Below are 18,492 nucleotides of genomic sequence, written 5' to 3'. Positions count from 1 at the left end.
CTTCCTTTTTCTCGGCTCATCGTACGTTTTGTACGTCACCACGTTCTCACGTTCAGAATTTCCAACAACATTTGTTTGACCGTGTGTATGCAAGACAAGTTTGAGCCAACATCTTTCGGAAAAAAATCCACGGTTTTGTTGTCAGAAATTCTGATTGTGTGTACACGGCATAAGTCTGACAAATGCTCCATGTTACCTGCCTAGTGCCATGCTATGTCCTCAGGCTATAAAATAATGACTCCTATTTGTTTTTACAGATTGGTAACTTGTGTGAAAAAAATTGCATTAAAAAGATAACTGTGCGTGGCAAGCGTTGTCCATGAAACACATTAAGAGAAGCATTACAATAAACCTGCATTGCCATTTATAACATTCCTTTTTCAAACTACAAACTTGCCCAAAAAAACTATTGATTCTATAGCTTCTGTAGCCACTGACCAGGAACAAGTGTGACGATAAGAAGTTATTTGTATATTTGTCTAATCCGCGAATCATTAAATACTGAAACCAGAGGGAGCCAGACAACTAGCATTTTTAAAAAATGTTCAGTAATGACAGCTTCCATATTTCTCACCGAACAAGTCTTACTGAAGTGTTGCCTATATGTAGCTTATACTCACTTTTGAATAAATCTTGATTGTAGCAATGTCAGATTTTTTATCAATATCCTTTATTGTTGCTTCATAGGTGTCCCCATTATGCAGCTGTACCTTTAAGTGCTGCCTACCCGATACAGTATTACTGCTTGACACCACATGGGCATTGGTCACAATTAACCCCAAATCTGAAATGATAAAACCTGATCCACTGGACAAGGGTACGTTACGTCCAAATAGCGGATGCCTGGAGAAAAATAAGGAAAGTAGTTTACTACAAATTGGGGAGGTGAAGCAAGTTTGAAACCCTCAAAGCAGAACTGCTGGAAAAATAAAAAATTACATACATGCTGTCACTACCATTAACACAGCAATTTTAGTACCAACACATTGTTTTAGTACCTGTCGATCCCACCAGTAGATCTGTTATGTTTCTACTTCCTCTAGCAGGGTGACAACGTTGTTTGTTCCACAGTGAAATCACATGAAACCACTGTCACCCCATGAATAGGGCATTCTTACGTGGACATGTAGTATTAAATAGCATTTAAGTAATCAACATAAAAACTAAAGCCAATAGTCTCTAAGTAGTTACAGCATTTGTAGGGGAAAAAATTGAAGCCACATATAAAGACTAACTATTATAAGCAACACTACCAGTGTCATATGGCTTGTCCCAATCCCTGTCTGTCACTTTTTCTGGACAGCTTGACTTTTTATTTAAAGTGGAAAAATAATGAATCTATTGATGACAGAATCAATAGGTAATGAAAATATTACATGGGGGTGGGGCTCTGAAAAACAAAAGCTATTGGGGGTTATTTACTAAAGGAAAATCCACTTTGCACTGCAAGTGCACTTGGAAGTAAAGTCGCTGTAGATGTAGATCCGAGGGGGACATGCAAGGAAAATAAAAAACAGCATTTTAGCTTGCACGTGATTGGATGATAAAATCAGCAGAGCTTCCCCTCATTTCAGATCTACCCCTTAGATTTAGAGCGACTGCACTGCCAAGTGCACTTTCAGTGCAAAGTGGATTTGCCTTTCGTAAATAACCCCCATTGTGTTAATGTTATTGAAAGGCTGCATTATTCATCATTTTTATTTTCCCTATTGTTCCATTTTCATCAAAGTGTGAACAGCTACAAGGTATTACTTGACCTTAAGGGCAGTCTACACTTTTGTATTGCGGTAAGTTACATGTGTTGCATGTTACATGCGCTGCAGCGCTGCAGTGCACCCCAATGCACTAAGGTAACGCACCTACCTTGCACTGCAAAAAAAAGTATAGTTACATAGTAGGCAGGTTGAAAAAAGTCCATCAAGTCCAACCTCTGTGTGTGCTTTTATGTTAATATTACATTGTATATCCCTATATGTTATGGTCGTTCAGGTGCTTATCTAATAGTTTTTTTTAATTATTGATGCTCCCCGCTGAAACCAGTGCCTGTGGAAGAGAATTCCACAACCTAACTGCTCTTACAGTAAAGAACCCTCGATGCAGTTTAAGGTTAAATCGCTTTTCTTCTAATTTTAGTGAATGGCCGCGTGTCTTATAAAATTCCCTTTCGCAAAAAAGTTTTATCCCTATTGTGGAGTCACCAGTACGGTATTTATTACATTGAAATCATACCCCCTCTTAAACGTCTCTTCTCCAGAGAGAATAAGTTCATTGCTCATAACCTTTCATCATAACTAATGTCCTCCAGTCCCTTTATTAGTTTTGTTGCCCTTCTCTGGACTATCTCCAGTTCCAGCACATCCTTCCTGATGTACCGCACATTAATGAGCAACAATACATTCATGGTGGAAATTAGCACTTGAAGCCCTCTTGAGAACGTCCAAGTGGATGAAACGCATTGGGGCGGAGACTCTGTGCTGACGTCACGGGGCTGCATGACCCAGGATTGCAGCGGCTCTCTATGTGAATTGTACTTGTTTTTAATAGCCTCGGTCAGCTGTTTACACTAGAAGTTTTGTATATATCCAACATTACAATAAATACTACACTATTTTTGCGATCTGTTGGTTCCTGGTTAAGCTTTATTTAACACAGCCAAGACCAGACTTTAGGCACTACTGAAAGGAGAGGACCAAGGATTGATATACACATTGCCTGGGATTAACTTGATGTGAGAAACATGTTGTAATTGCTACATGTATTGTAGCATCTCCTTTTGGTGAGTGTTCACTCTGTAAGGTGGTGGTGTGGTGGTGGCTTGAAGATTCATACACAGAGAGATCAATAACATGTACACAGAGGCATTTGATTTTTTGTGTTGGTGGAGGATTCGTGACTCACGGAAGTGTTGGGATTTTTATGGACACTTATTTTGATAGGGAAGCACTTTACAGACCTGTGATATGTTTTTGCACTTTATGTCATAGATTTTCCTTTTTTTAATAATTGTATGAATTTGTTTCGGCCTGAATATCGACCCTTTGTGTGCTAGCAGCTATATTTGAACCACAGCACAGCATCATCTTTCAGATATTGTTACATTCATTAACGTATGTGCGTTATTGCACAGCAAAATTGGAAATGAGCCCTCAAAGATTGCATTACAACCCTTCATTTAATGAATATATAGGCAAGAAACTGCTTTTGAATGCAAAGTGGGCATGGGTAATATTTTGCAGTTTTGAGGTAGACAACTTTTTTTTGCAATTATCTTTATTATTTTTAAGACTTATTGGTACATTCTTTATAATGTTAAACAAGTTAAAAATTCACCAAGGACAGTGGTTCCCCCTATCAATAGCCATGGAAGGTTTGCAGACATCTTGCCACTAAAATACCAGTAAGCGAAAGTAAATATTTGATAGTTTAACTGTCCAGCATCTGCCAAAATGTGACATTACAGTTTAATTAGGACTGACCTGTTATCCATATCTGACTTTTTGTTATGAGTCACTTCTTGCTCTATTACCTGAATAACCCTTAAAGAGCCCTTTTTGTGCAGCCCTCATTTCTGCCACCCAGCAGCCTAGTAATCCCCCTTTAATAAACAAGGTTGATGTTTTAATGAACGCTATGAAGTCCATTGAGAGCTCAGTCTCTCTTCTCCTTGATCTAGTTTCGAGTCATTTCAGGTCACAGCATTCCTGGACCCAGATTTATAAATGGTTGAGCAGGTCCCACTAAATGGTAAGAACTGAAGAATTTTTATAGCTGCGGGAGGCCATAATTTATCTTGGCACAGACACTTTCTGCAGAATAAAAATGACTTGCTGCGTTTTCTCTTAAACAGATTCAACACAGTTATTCTGTGGCTTCAAATTTTTAATGAGTGAAACCAATCTCGTATCTGGCTCCCCATAATAATGCCAGATAATCATTTTATTCTACCACTGTGGTGTAGACTGCATCCTTTGCTGCCAGGTTTAAATAATTTATCTCTGTTCATGCTTTTCAAAACATTTCTAACTCTTACAAAAAGACATATTATACTGTATAGCACCTGGCCATGTTACTGTGCATAACAAATTCATTCATCAAAACAGAAATGTATCAATTCACTGGATGACCTGGTTGCTAACTGTACCCCATCTCCAGGAATAATTTCATCTGATGAATACTTTCTGGGATTTCTTTTCCCTGGAAGGCTGCTTGTTTCCAGGACTGTAAAATCTCTTTCTGCATTTTTACATTTGAACAATGCGTAGTTTAATTTGTGTTTCAAGTGTCAATAAACTGTATCTAGAGAAAAAAATCAGCAAACCTAATAAGGATGAATTCCAGATATGGATATTTTTGCATAGTTACATTGGTCCAGCCTTGCCCAATGTAAGTATGCATTTTCTATATGAAGCCAATCCCTCTGGAAGCTGGATAGGCACCTCTACTACACTACAGTGACTGCAGCTGGCCTCCGGGTCCCATGCCGTGTGGCTTCCCTGCCTGGATTTCAGCTTTAGGATAATAAAGGTTGTTGATAAAGCAACCCAAAAGAATCTTTTGCTGGATCTTGCATTTAAATGCACACACTTTAAGTTGCCCAATGTTCAAATGCATTCAAACAATGCTTGTCAATATAAGCCCTACATAAATAAAGAAACAAAAATAGTAAACTTGCAAAAGTGTGCCCATTCTAGAATGAGCAATGTTGGATATATTGCAAACAATCTCATTGTACTAAATCAAAGACAAAGGGCATTTGCATCTCCATCCTAATAAAACCTAAATCAGCTAATCACACTTATGAAAATGTAACAACTCCTCAAGTAAATAACATTAAAGGGTATGTAAACCCTAATGAACTCTGTGTGTTTGATAAGTGCAAAAATAATACATATTGATCTTGCCATTTCAGCATACTGAGTTGTAGTTAAGAAGGAAGGGTAAATGATGGTGGTTTAAAGTTATTTATGGTCTATTATTTTGCTGACAGGGCCTTTTTTTTATTTTGCACACACATACTAAAATGTGTATTTTTTGACAAAAACACACTCGAAATACCAATATGTTAAACAATTTTGTAAAAGCAATTTTGTAAGTTGTATGATATTATTGCATCTATTTATTCCACCTATACTTTCAGTAAAAATTAATTTTAGTGCACATAAACACAATAGAATGTTCAAATAAAAAATAAAAGATGAATAAATAGATACCAAATTTTGCATACATCCGTGAAAAAATTGCCGCCCAAAGTTTTGTCGAAGGGCGAACCTTTAAAGCCCTTTACACATCATCAATTAAAAATGAACATTAAATGATGGCCCTAGACGTATTTCTTTCATTCCAACAGGTGTTGTTGTTTATGTGGACGTGTGTTCGGTATACAAGCGTTTTTTTTGCATTTTTTAATTTTTGTACTTAACATTATTGCTATCTCAAGGAAGCAGATAAGCACTCTATGTAATAGCACTTTTAGAGGAACAATTACTCTTAATGAAGACATCCCCTGCACTGAGAAATGTGATCAAGGAACTTAGAGCTCTGAGTCTTGAAATGCTCAAAGTTGAGCACTTCAGAGTTCATAATTAACATGAGAGATGGAAGAACAGTTATCAGCCTGGTCCTAAAAAAATAAACAAACTCTCAGCTTCTATTGCGGCTGTTAGGTTTCATAAATTTTGCAATAGTTACGCGAGTAACAGTAAACAGGTTACATTTTTTAGATTGGTTTGTGTTTTGTGGGTTTGCCTTTGTGTAGTCTTATTTAGACAATATGAGTTGATATAGCAACCTAAAAAATATAAAGAGACAGCAGTCAGTCTTTCAACAGCAGTAGATGGCTTTGACTCCTAGTCTCTCAGAGACTGAATGTACTTTATATAAACAAATATGTGAAGTTCCAGAATTCAGTCTCAGGCAAATTGTGAACAGGTCTCCATTTACAGAAGACAGTAACAGCCTGCATTCAACATGATCGTGGGGTTTGAGGTATATGGGGAGTACAGTACACGCAGGGACAGTATATGAAAGTCAGAGCTCATTGCTAAAAAACCCTGCTGGTATTGATGCTTTTCAGATCGTAGAACTTTTTGGTTCAATTCTGCTTTTTTTGCATGGGGGGGTATGGGTGCTTAAAAATACCTTCCAATTGTCATAATAGTAGCTGGTAGTAGTCAGTCACATTCAGCTGGATGTGTTATGTAAAGTTAAAGATGTTTCTTAGCATATCCAAGCTACTTGTTCAGTTCCAACAATTTACAAGAAGATACCCTGTCATTTATATCCAGACCTTAAAACACCTTAATATAATTACCATGGAATGTGTAGATGTTGATGGTGATTGGATTAAGTCCTTTAAAAGCTTCCCTTCACCCGAACATGAAAGTTCCCCCCATAATCTTCCTTCCAATACCCTACTATGAAATATATATATTTTTTTTGGAGAAGAGCGAGTACCTTTCTTGGAATGGATGACACTGGATTCCATTTCAAATTTGACATACCATAACATACCATAACTTTGGTTGGAAACACATATAAGACCAATGGAAGAGACGAGCTGCCAATACCCACCATTTAATCTTGTTTTGCCAATCAGAAACCTTAAAATTTTACTTTTTCAAAATCCTCTCCTCTCTCACAAACACTATTTTCTTTCTTCTTAGGCTAATAATTGTTTATGAATTGGGTAAGCTTTTTTATAAATCATAACCATGCCCTGTTCTAGTGCAAGCAGTGCATCTCATTGAGATGCATTCTTTCACAATATGTCTGTTGGCTGAAGTCCTTAGTCGTGGTCATTCTATGTCCACTTTGTGGTTTTGAAAGTTTCCCCCAAGCAGTGTACAAGCAGAATTGGTATATTTGACATCCTCCCTGTGCTGCAAAAAACACTGAAGGGCACAAGCTTCCCCAAAATGGGCTCAAGGACCTGTAAACATCAACAGGGCACACAGTAAAGATGTGATAATACAAGGTCCTCACTCTATACAAAGAGAAATTCTACAACTTTTTCACATTATGTCTGAAAAATTAACAGTTGATGTTACCTCAAAAAAAGTTCAATGTGAACAACAGCTGGGGCAATCTTCTCTACCACATCAGCAATGAAGTTAAATTTGTACCTCGGACTGTTGGGATGTTGGTGACCTATACTGGCAGAAAAAATTGGGTATGTTAGTAGGAACATTCCATGATGAATCCTCCTAAACACAGTCAGGATTAAGTTAATTACAGTTTTCAAGCTTTAACTTCTGGCTTTAGACTTTGACTACTAAGCTCATGCAAAGTCATATTCTTGGCTGACCCCATTATTCTCAAAATAAGCAATCTGTGATAAAAATAATATAAGATTTAAAGAGCTTTGAAGGAGACTTTGACGTAATTTGTTCCACCAACGATGCTCTTATTTACTTACAAAGTGTATTGACACAGATCCTTATTGCTTCAGCTCTATGGTATACAGAGAATTCCAGACACAACTCTATGTCCCAGACTTGTTTTATAGCCTCTTCTGTGTCCCGACGCACTGCGGTTAAATATATTTACTTGTGGATGACCACATGAAAGGTCCACTTGAAATCAGACTGTGGTGTTTATGTAACAAGCTTCCCAAACATGCAGAGCAATGAAGTTTTGTGTGGTTCCTAACCACCCGTATCATCTTAACATTGAAATTTTCAAGAAGATTAAAAAAAATTCAATATTAGTATTTAAGGTTCCTCTAAACCAAAAATACAAATTGGTCCATGTCAAAGAGCTACTGGGCAGATCACGACATACCAGTGGTCAATGGTTAGTCTAACCGAAGGCCATATTTTGATTTTTGGTTGATGCTGGAAAGCAAAAATCAAAAAGCAATTTTCTGAATATTTCTCTTAAACAGGGCTTACAAAATTTTGGCACCTTAGTATTAAGGTCTGTATGCATGCCATAGCCTTTACTTGTTAGTCTAACATTTTCTTTTAAAAAAGACCAACAAAGGCAAGACAGCGCTGGACCCCAGTAATAAACTAAGACTGCACTTCTGGATCCTCCTGTCTGTAGTGTTGATGTGTCATGTCACCCTGCTTCCCAGCTGTGTTCGATCTGAGCCTTCCTGTCATCCACGCGGCCCCAGCCTCCAGGTGATTAGAGTTCTGGTCTACCCCAATGTTACTCAGGCTGCTGTATAAACGGCACTCCAGTCCCACACCTTTATGGAATAAAAGATTTGTTTTTTATTTACCAGAGGCCTGGTCTTATTTTATTACTGGGGTCCAGCGCTGTCTTCCCTTGTTGGTCTTTTTTGTTCGTCTCATTGGTCCATGAGTTGGGAAGAGCAGCTGCCTCAGCTTGACTATTTCCTTTACCTATTTGGGCTATCATTTATGTGCCTAGACACTTGTTTGTGTTTTTTTAACACTTTCTTTTGCATTTTTGCTTTATTTTTTTATCATCAAGAACTCAAGGTCAACAGAAATAGAGCCAGGAACTATGGCAGGAAGATCGTATCACTTGAGTCCTCAAGGCATACAAGAAGCTAGGGAATGACTCTTTATATGATTCTTTGCCTATAACTGAAATATCACTCCAGGGCCCTGAACTCAAGGATAAAGGTAAGGGGGAGACCAATGGTAAATGCAACCCCTACAGTCACTTTGATATAATACTGACAATTACTCATAAAAAATATTATTTTATTGAAAAATAAGGAACTTTGAAAGAAAATTCCCCAAAAAAGCACCAGAAAGATCAGTAATAAATACTGTACGTGGTTTATCTACTATTCTTTCTTGTTTTAATAAGTAAAAAAAAAATATGCTCCAAAAAGTTTAAGATGATAGCATGAAATTATGCCTTATTCAGACAAAATTGTCAATTGCTTACAAACGTTCATTTATTGGTTACCATATGTACAAATACAACTAACATTTTACAGGGTTTTCTGCCCTCCTCTTCAGGGCTAAGAAGAGGTAGTTTGAACACAGCAATAGCTCCACACCACTGAAGACATCCCATCACCATCCCATCCAGCTTTGCACAATAGATATTGGTCTTAAGCTTTTAGCCCCGAAGAAGGGGAAGAACTCCATTGGCATTGGCCGTGTTTGTACAACAATTACCAATCCATTAAGATTGTTTGAACTTTTGAATATTTGGCTCTAATCTTCAGGGTACTTCCCATCTATCCTTATTGCAATCACTTCTGTTGCTCAGAGTTAAAAATACAAATTCCAAGTACACACATCCTGGAAATATCCAAGTTATATACTATATTAGGCACAGGAACAGTAATGAATGGCTCTGTTAAGCGCTGAAAAAGCTGTTGTCACTTCAGAAATAAATCCAATCAATCAATTGTAGTAAGTTCTGTAATATTCACCACAGTAATAGTTTTACTATATTTAGAATGGTAGTCAGCGGAAGTTCCCATATGTGTGCTTAGAGGTGCTTTACTTATCCTTTAAATGTAAGCATTGCACAATGCAAAGAATATGTTGTCATAGAGAAAAACATATGAAAACGAATGTCAACAACTTGCCTTGACCTCCTACATCCAAGGATGTTCAGGCACCTTTAAGGAAAAACTAGGATCACTAATACCAGATATGCCCATTTTACAAACATCTAAATAGTTTTGTCTTTTTTGGTGATACATGCCAGCAACTCATTAGCCTGAACAACACAACCTATCTATTACTATTTTATCATAATTTGTTCCAAAATCTGGCATTTTATAAACAATATTGCTAGAGAAAACAAAATCATAAGCTATGGCAACATGTACTCCAAGTCTGTTTATTCATTTCCCACCCCTGGGCTTGTCATGGGTGTCATAATTATCCCCACAACTGGCATACAGAACAAATATTTGAATGTCCTCCTCATAATGCTCTTGTAATATAACTCATTTTCCAATTTCCAAATATTCAGAGTTTTCATGAAACTGTAATTTTGTAACTATATTTTGCTTAGATAGAGAAGACTGTCTTGAGATGACATCACGAGTGGTTCTTTTTGAATATACCAGATGCACCTACACTAGGGATTTGTATAGAATGAGAAGACAATATGCTTGGGCTGGATTGAGAAGGAATGGTATCCTGGCCCAATGCCAAGTGATTAGATGAACAAGCTATTCCACTGACAATGTCAAGCATTCGGCAGAGATGAACTGGTATGCTAATACTTTGAATTGATATAAAATATCAATTGGTATTGTACTTGATGGCATGCAATACACAGCACTCGTGGATGAAATAAATTGGTTTATGAATTGGAATATGCTTTATGTACATACTTTGGAAGAAAAACACACAACTCAGTTAGTATTTGTCTCTCAACTACAGTAGCAAAAAAAGTAAAACATGCATAATTTTAGATGGTAGATTTTTTTGGGGGGTTTAAAACTATGACAAAAATCTCCACAACTGCACCAGCCGAGTCTGCATGTTCATGCCAAATGAAGACACCTACGGTGCTAGTTTTATCTGGAACAAATAGCATAGATCGGAAAAAACCTCATGAACAACCAACCCTTCTGTGTACAGAGTTATGATTGTGTCCTGATCTAACCAACTATTGACTAGACAGGACAACAATAATATTTGGTCTATGAGTACCTTAATAAACCCCCCCCAAACTGACCCTGGCTACGAGAAAGGTAAGTATTTAGTCCCTTCTTTTCCAAGTACACCAATTCCATATATATATATATATATATATATATATATATATATATATATATATATATTGTATATACAGTTGTGCTAAAAAGTTTGCATACCCTGGCAGAAATTGTGAAATTTTGGTATTAATATTGAAAATGTGACTGCCATTTATTATAACATAGTTTTTTGGATTCTTTTTAAATCATAATGAAATCACCCAAATGGCCCTGATCAAAAGTTTACATACCCTGGAATGTTTGGCATTGGTACAGACACAGAAGGTGGCACACACAGGTTAAAATGCCAATTAAAGGTTAATTTCCCACATTTGTGGCTTTTTAAATCACAATTAGTGCCTGTGTATAAATAGTCAATGAGTTTGTTATCTCTCACATAGATGCCCTAAGCAGGCTAGACACTGAGCCATGCGGAAGTAGAAAAGAACAGCCAAAAGACCTGCGTAACAAAGTAATGGACCTTTATAAAGATGGAAAAGGATATAAAAAGATATCCAAAGCCTTGAATATGCCAGTTAGTATGTCTAATCCCTTATTAAGAAGTGGAAAATTCGGGGCTCCTTTGATACCAAGCCAAGGTCAGGTAGACCAAGAAAGATTGCAGCCACAACTGGCAGAAGAATTGCCCAGGATACAAAGAAAAACCCACAGGTAACCTCAGGAGAAATACAGGCTGCTCTCCAAAAAGATGGTGTGGTTGTTTTTAAGGAGCACAATTCAACAATACTTGAACAAAAAAGAGCTGCATGGTTGAGCTGCCATGGCTGCCATGGCTTCCGCCTTTACTGCGCCAGTGCCACAAAAAAGCCCAATGAGGCATGTCAAGGTGTTGTTGGGCATATTATAACCGGGCTTTTTTGTGGAACTTGTGCAGTAATGGCTTCTTTCTGGCAACTTGACCATGCAGCTCTTTTTTGTTCAAATATCATCGTATTGTGCTCCTTAAAAACAAACACACCATCTTTTTCCAGAGCAGCCTGTATTTCTCTTGGGGTTACCTGTGGGTTTTTCTTTGTAACCCGAACAGTTCCTATGGCAGTTGTGGCTGAAATCTTTCTTGATCTACCTGACCTTGGCTTGGTATCTAGAGATCCCCAAATTTTCCACTTCTTATTAAATGGTTGAACAGTACTGACTGGCATATTCAAGGCTCTGGATATCTTTTTGTACCCTTTTCCATCTTTGTAAAGTTTCATTACCTTGCTACGCAGGTCTTTTGACTGTTCTTTTCTGCTCCCCATGGCTTAGTATCTAGCCTGTTTAGTGCATCCATGTGAGACTTAACCAACTCATTAACTATTTATACACAGACACTAATTGCGATTTAAAAAGCCACAAATGTGGGAAATTAACCTTTAATAGCCATTTTAACCTGTGTGTGCCACCTTCTGTGTCTCTACCAAGGCCAAACATTCCAGGGTATGTAAACGTTTCATCAGGGCCATTTGGGTGATTTCTGTTATCATTATGATTTTAAGAGGAGCAAAAAAACTATGTGATAATAAATGGCTTACAATTTCTACCAGGGTAGGCAAACTTTTGATCACAACTGTAATATATATATATATATATATATATATATATATATATATATATATATCAATCAATATTGCTTTCAAATGTGTACATATTTGTAACAAGCAATAATAGAGCCTCACTGACCTCTGTAGCGGCAGGCACTCTGGAGTAATTAAAGTATATAGACAGCTGTTCCTGTTTTGGTGAGAAAGCAACATTTTGGAGTTAGCTTCACTTTCATCCCTGGTGACAATGGTGATTGGGACAATTAGAAAGGCAAATCTCTCTAACTGGGGCACAGGCAGTAATAAAAACTGACAAGGGTTATAACCCTTTACCACTCTATCCAAATCTTAAAAAAAACTTTTTAAAACTCAAAGATCACAAGAGAGGCTTTGAAGTTGGGTTTTATTCAGTTGCTAATGCTACATTCGCACAGGCAACTAGCCCCGATGCAAATGACAGATGCAAAAACCTTCCTGCAGATTCCTGCAGCTGCTTTTGCCACCTGTGAATGGTTAGTGTCCAGCAGTGATCACTGCAGGTAAACACTGGCTGTGAGGACAACAACAGATACTGTAGCTGTGGTGGCTGCCGCTTACCAGGGAGGATAAAAATTGTTTTTTTTTTTTTTTTATTTATTTAAATCAGATTTTTTTATTTTTATCAAATTCATTTTAATCAAATACTTTTGGAGTAAAAAATCCATCCAAAGATAGTTTTCTAATTAAGATACATTAATCATTTAGTTTTTTCAGCATGAAATGGAGCTTAGTTATGTAGCATGAGGCTGTATATTATGAAATATTTTCATTTTTGGTAAACTCATTCAATAAATCCAAGCTCTGCAAGCTGAGATAACATGCACTGCATTGATACATTCACACAATTTCACAGTAACCATGAGATAAAACAAAGTTCAGGAATATTCCTCTATCCCATTGTTTTGTAAATCTATGTACATCACAAACTGTATGATTGTTTGAAGAGAAATGCATCTGTACCAGGCTCTAATTGTGAGGAGAAAGGGCAAGCAGTAAAAAAAAGAAAGTGAAACCACCTAAGCAGCTTACAAACCTTGTGATCTTTCTGCACAAAGCTTGAAGTGCTTTATTCCTCCCTTGAGGAGCAAAATAGCAACAGGCCGTATAAAAAGAGACCCAGTTTGGGAATATTTACTAACCTGCCAGCTTATTATACTAAATAGGAAACCTTCATTTTGTTTGCAAATATTAAAGATTCTAACTACCAGCAAGAATGAGTCCTTACATTTAAAGAGCACCTGTCATTTCAGATCCATCATGTCAGCGCCTGTTAGCGGGCATCCACTCATCTGCTCCCGCCATGTCCCTCACCTTGTTGTGTCACATCCCCATCACCAGCCATCCCATTAAAGTGAATGAGACTGTCGGTGAGTCAACAGCGGGTCAAAGGAGGAGCCGCTATGGGACAGAGATGACAGTTGCTCTTTAAAAATTATGCTTTAAATTGAGTTGATTTAAATCAAATTCACCCTGACGATGACCTGTCATTGAAGTAAACAGGCTTAGTGGCCACAGCTTTGCTCACAGGTGGAAAAACAGCTGCAGGATCCAACTGATTTCCACTGCTGTCATTCATACCAGGGCTAATCACCTTGTTTAACCCCCCTTACCACCACGTGTACACATATATGAAGCATCACTAAAGTGGATCTTCTTTGTGAGGCTACATATATGTGTAAATGTTTTTGTGTTGGGAGCGTGCTGCACGGTGCTCTCCTAGCACAGGGACTGGGTCCTAGGCAAGAGCCCCTGGGTCCTGTACTATCGATCGGGAAAGGGAAAGCCTTGATCAATGTGAAAAGTCTTTGATTGGCTATGACAGTGACCAATCACTATAAAGCCCGTCCCCGTGTGTGCTTTCTCATCTGAATGGAGAGAAAGATACATTGTATCAAAAGTGTGTTTAAAAGAAATTATAATAAAATGAAAAAAAGTTAGATGAAGGTTTGATTAAAGTTAGTGTCAGGGTTAGAGTTACAGTCAGGGTCAAAGGTCAAAGATCAACGTCAGCATATTTTAGGTAGGATTTTTTAAAAAAAAGCTTTTTTTAAATTAGTATCAGTGTGTTTTAGGTAGGATAAATCAGGCAAAATGTGCACTATTGTTTCTCGGCCCTAATACGGGTACAAACAATAACTAACATATACATAGGTGATATTTCTGTGATTGTCAGGAGCAGGAAAATGTATTTTGAGTTGTTCTTTGGAGGTACAAATTCTCAACGCTACACCAAAGGTGTGAAAAAAAAATGGACTTTGTAGGCACCAATCATAAAATTAAATACAAATATTTTATTATACAGAAAATACAAAAAATCAAAAAACATACATATTTTAAAACATTGCAGTGTATTACAGAGCAATGACTAATACTCTCTCACATATACATCAAAGCATATAGAGGGGTAACCCTTGAAACAGGGGGGAAAAAAAAGACCACCACCCTCTATTAGACATAAGAGACATCAAACTAGTATAACTCTACATGTTTCGCAATTGAATGCTTCTTCAGGAGCCTGTTTGAGTCATCTGTAAAAAGGGAAGGAGAGAGGACAAACACCAAAATACAAAAAGTTACTATACATTTGAAAACATATTAGTAAAGCGTCTCAGACAGTATCCGTGAGCACCAATAGGGGGCCAGCCAATGAACCTAGCAACCAACCAGCATAAGGTGACAAGCAATCACATGCGGGGACGTGTCTGGTAACAAGGTTGTAACAGCAGTAACTCCCGGGAAGATGGTAGATTCTTTATTCTACCATCTTCCCGGGAGTTACTGCTATTACAACCTTGTTACCAGACACGTCCCCGCATGTGATTGGTTGCTGGGTTCATTGGCTGGCCCCCTATTGGTGCTCACGGATACTGACTGAGACGCTTTACTAATATGGTTTCAAATGTATAGTAACTTTTTGTATTTTGGTGTTTGTCCTCTCTCCTTCCCTTTTTACAGATGACTCAAACAGGCTCCTGAAGAAGCATTCAATTGCGAAACATGTAGAGTTATACTAGTTTGATGTCTCTTATGTCTAATAGAGGGTGGTGGTCTTTTTTTCCCCCCTGTTTTAAGGGTTACCCCTCTATATGCTTTGATGTATATGTGAGAGAGTATTAGTCATTGCTCTGTAATACACTGCAATGTTTTAAAATATGTATGTTTTTTGTTTTTTTGTATTTTCTGTATAATAAAATATTTGTATTTAATTTTATGATTGGTGCCTACAAAGTCCATTTTTTTTCACACCTTTGGTGTAGCGTTGAGAATTTGTAGACATAGGATGTTGGCACTGCTCTACCCATGAAGTCTCCACAGACCATCCTGTGATGAGATTTGGCATTAAGTTCTTTGGAGGTAGATTATGGCAGTCTCAAGAAAAATACAGCTATTCATATAAAAACGATATTTTTCTTATATTTTACACAAGTTTTTCTTAGTAATAAATCAGGAGATATCCATTACCATTTATGGGGTATAAGTCACCTAGATACGCAAGTAGTTGTGATGATACTGTATGTACAGTTTTACTAACACATGTCAAAGTTGCAAAATTGTGTTCAGGCATTAGGAATTGTTTTATCTTCATCATGAAGTGGTTAAAGTATTGTTTATTTACATTAAAGGTGGCAGGCTGCCAGAAAAATCTTTTTACAAAACTTTTGTAAAAAAGTCACATTTCCCCACAGTGCCTGCAACTGCAGAGGTCAGTGAGGGCTTATTTTAAAGCTCTTCAGCTGCTTTATTGTTTTGTTGGGGCTTGGTTGGAAATAGGTAAGTTTTATAAAACAGCATTCTGTCTTTAATGTGTAGTATAGAAACATTAAAAGCTCATGGTTCATTAACAAATAATAGAAAACGCACTTATTATTTGTTTTAGAGGGATTTTATGCAACATTAAAGCTGATGAACAACAGTGAAATAACATTGTGATGCCTTAAAATATATAAATATAACCACTGAAATGCTTAAAGAGGAGGTCCAGTCAAAAAAATAAAAAAATTAAAAGTCAGCAGGTACAAATACTGCAGCTGCTGACTTTTAATTGGACATTTACCTGTCCCTGGGTCCAGCGATGCGGGGGATCGAAGCCCCGCTCGTCTCCCCCTCCGTTCAGTGCCGCCGGCATTGCAACTGTGGGCGCCGGGCTGTGGCTTCACAGCCTGGCACCCACTGCGCATGCGCGAACGGTGCCGCGCGCTGTGATTGGCCGCTTAGTCACCTGGGACCTGTAATGGGTCCCAGATGATTGACAGGAGGGAGGGAGCAGAGCTGAGCCCTTCCTGTACCGAGGGGGAAGTGATGTCACCAGCCCAGGCACTGGAAGAGGCAGACTACGAGGGACCACCTAGCAACAGGCATTTAGAGGTAAGTAAAAAAAAAAAAATATCCAAATGTTTTTTTATTTTTTTTTTTAGGATTTTTAATGTAGTTTTTTTTTTTTTTGGGTGGAACTCCGCTTTAAATACATTTTTAAAATAGGCCATTCCTGATTTATCAAGATGCAGGAACACTTAAGGCATCTTAAAGTGCATTAAAAGCAAACAATTTTGTTATTGTGTAAGCACTAGTTTGTATACCTTAAATCATTTGTTACCCCGATACTTTATACTTCTGATATGTGCCTGCTGTATCATGTACTGCATGTACATGTATTGCTTCATGTATTGCTTCCTTTTTGTGAAATCTCCGGTGTTCCTGCTAGTACCCTTGCTTTGCTAATGAAAACTGACCACACTAAGCAGGAGAGCACACCATGGTCAGTTCTCTAGCTATTCTGGGAGCACAGTTTGCTCTCTTCCAGTAACCAGACTTGTCCTGTACCCCCCGTGCGTGCATGCACGCTGCAACGCCATTAACTGAGAAGCTCAGTGTGCTGCTGCTTCTCCTCCCCCCAGCTCTTATACAGCTGAGAACAGAGGGAATGTGATCACTTATTTATGTTTGTCTAAACAAACATGTTTTGCATTTCATTTCTATTTTACACTGAATGGGTTGTTTTACAAGGTGATCGTTTACAATCAATTTAAGCTTGATAAATTCTGACCAGAAAATAAGTACAAAGACATTTTTTTTTTTTTTTATATTTGGACAGAGAAGGTATGGATTAGAGTTTAAATTTTGCTATATTTACAGTGGGAACGGAAAGTATTCAGAGCCCCTTACATTTTTCACTCTTTGTTATATTGCAGCCATTTGCTAAAATCATTTAAGTTCATTTTTTTCCTCATGAATGTACACACAGCACCCCATATTGACAGAAAAACACAGAATTGCTCTGATATGCACTGTGAGCTATAAGGTCTTATATAGACAGGTGTGTGGCTTTCCTAATCAAGTCCAATCAGTATAATCAAACACAGCTGGACTCAAATGAAGGTGTAGAACCATCTCAAGGATGATCAGAAGAAATGCACAGCACCTGAGTTAAATATATGAGTGTCACAGCAAAGGGTCTGAATACTTAGGACCATGTGATATTTCAGTTTTTCTTTTTTAATAAATCTGCAAAAATGTCAACAATTCTGTGTTTTTCTGTTAATATGGGGTGCTGTATGTACATTAATGAGGAAAAAAATGAACTTAAATGATTTTAGCAAATGGCTGCAATATAACAAAGAGTGCAAAATTTAAGGGGGTCTGAATACTTTCCGTTCCCACTGTACATTGAGCTTGTATGCTGTCTGCTATGGGTTTATGTACTTTTCATACTTGTCTTTTTTATTAAATAATCCTGTATTTGCCATGACCCATAGGTATCTAAAGTTGCAGGCTAAAAATAGGGCAAAGAAAAATACGACCTATAAATCGCCTGTAGTAGTTCTCATTCATGCTAAAATTATGCAAAATATTTGTAGAAAAAAAAGTAAATTTGCCATTACGTAAAGTGAGGCTAGGAATGTCGGAATCCCTATAAAGACTCTGCTAAATCTTTACAGAGACACCTAAGAAAACACTTGACCAGCTAATGGTTGTAAATAAATATATAGGTATAGCATGAGCTATATGCCTACCCCTCCCTGGAGGAACATTGACATAGCTAAGAAAAGATGTCTGTGCTATTCACTCATCACCTCGATGTATGGCACCTTCACATGTTTTATAACCGCATGGCCATAAAATTCTATATTATGGGCCTCAGTGCAAACATCAATAAACCCATCAGCTACCGGTTATACCGGGGGAACTGCAGATGTGAAGCTATAGTTCATTGACTATGTGTTTCGACTCATATACTGTAGGAAAGGTTAGGAAGATTAATGTTTA

The 18,492-nt window shown here is 37.6% G+C and overlaps 1 protein-coding gene across 1 annotated transcript in view; it reads right to left on the bottom strand.

Moving 5' to 3' along the window:
* HTRA3 (HtrA serine peptidase 3) overlaps positions 1-18,492 on the bottom strand; it is a 46,543-nt gene that overhangs the window by 16,069 nt on the left and 11,982 nt on the right. The window contains exons 2-3 of the mRNA XM_073610765.1: positions 7,047-7,146; positions 621-843 (exon numbers count right to left, since the gene is read on the bottom strand). Of these exons, the coding sequence (XP_073466866.1) occupies positions 621-843; positions 7,047-7,146 (323 nt within the window). The remainder of the gene's footprint in view (positions 1-620; positions 844-7,046; positions 7,147-18,492) is intronic.

The sequence above is a fragment of the Aquarana catesbeiana genome, linkage group LG01, assembly GCF_042186555.1.
Source record: "Aquarana catesbeiana isolate 2022-GZ linkage group LG01, ASM4218655v1, whole genome shotgun sequence".
Lineage (NCBI taxonomy): Eukaryota > Metazoa > Chordata > Amphibia > Anura > Ranidae > Aquarana > Aquarana catesbeiana.
The sequence above is the reverse complement of the archived record's forward strand: the minus strand, read 5'-3'. Positions and strand labels throughout refer to the sequence as shown.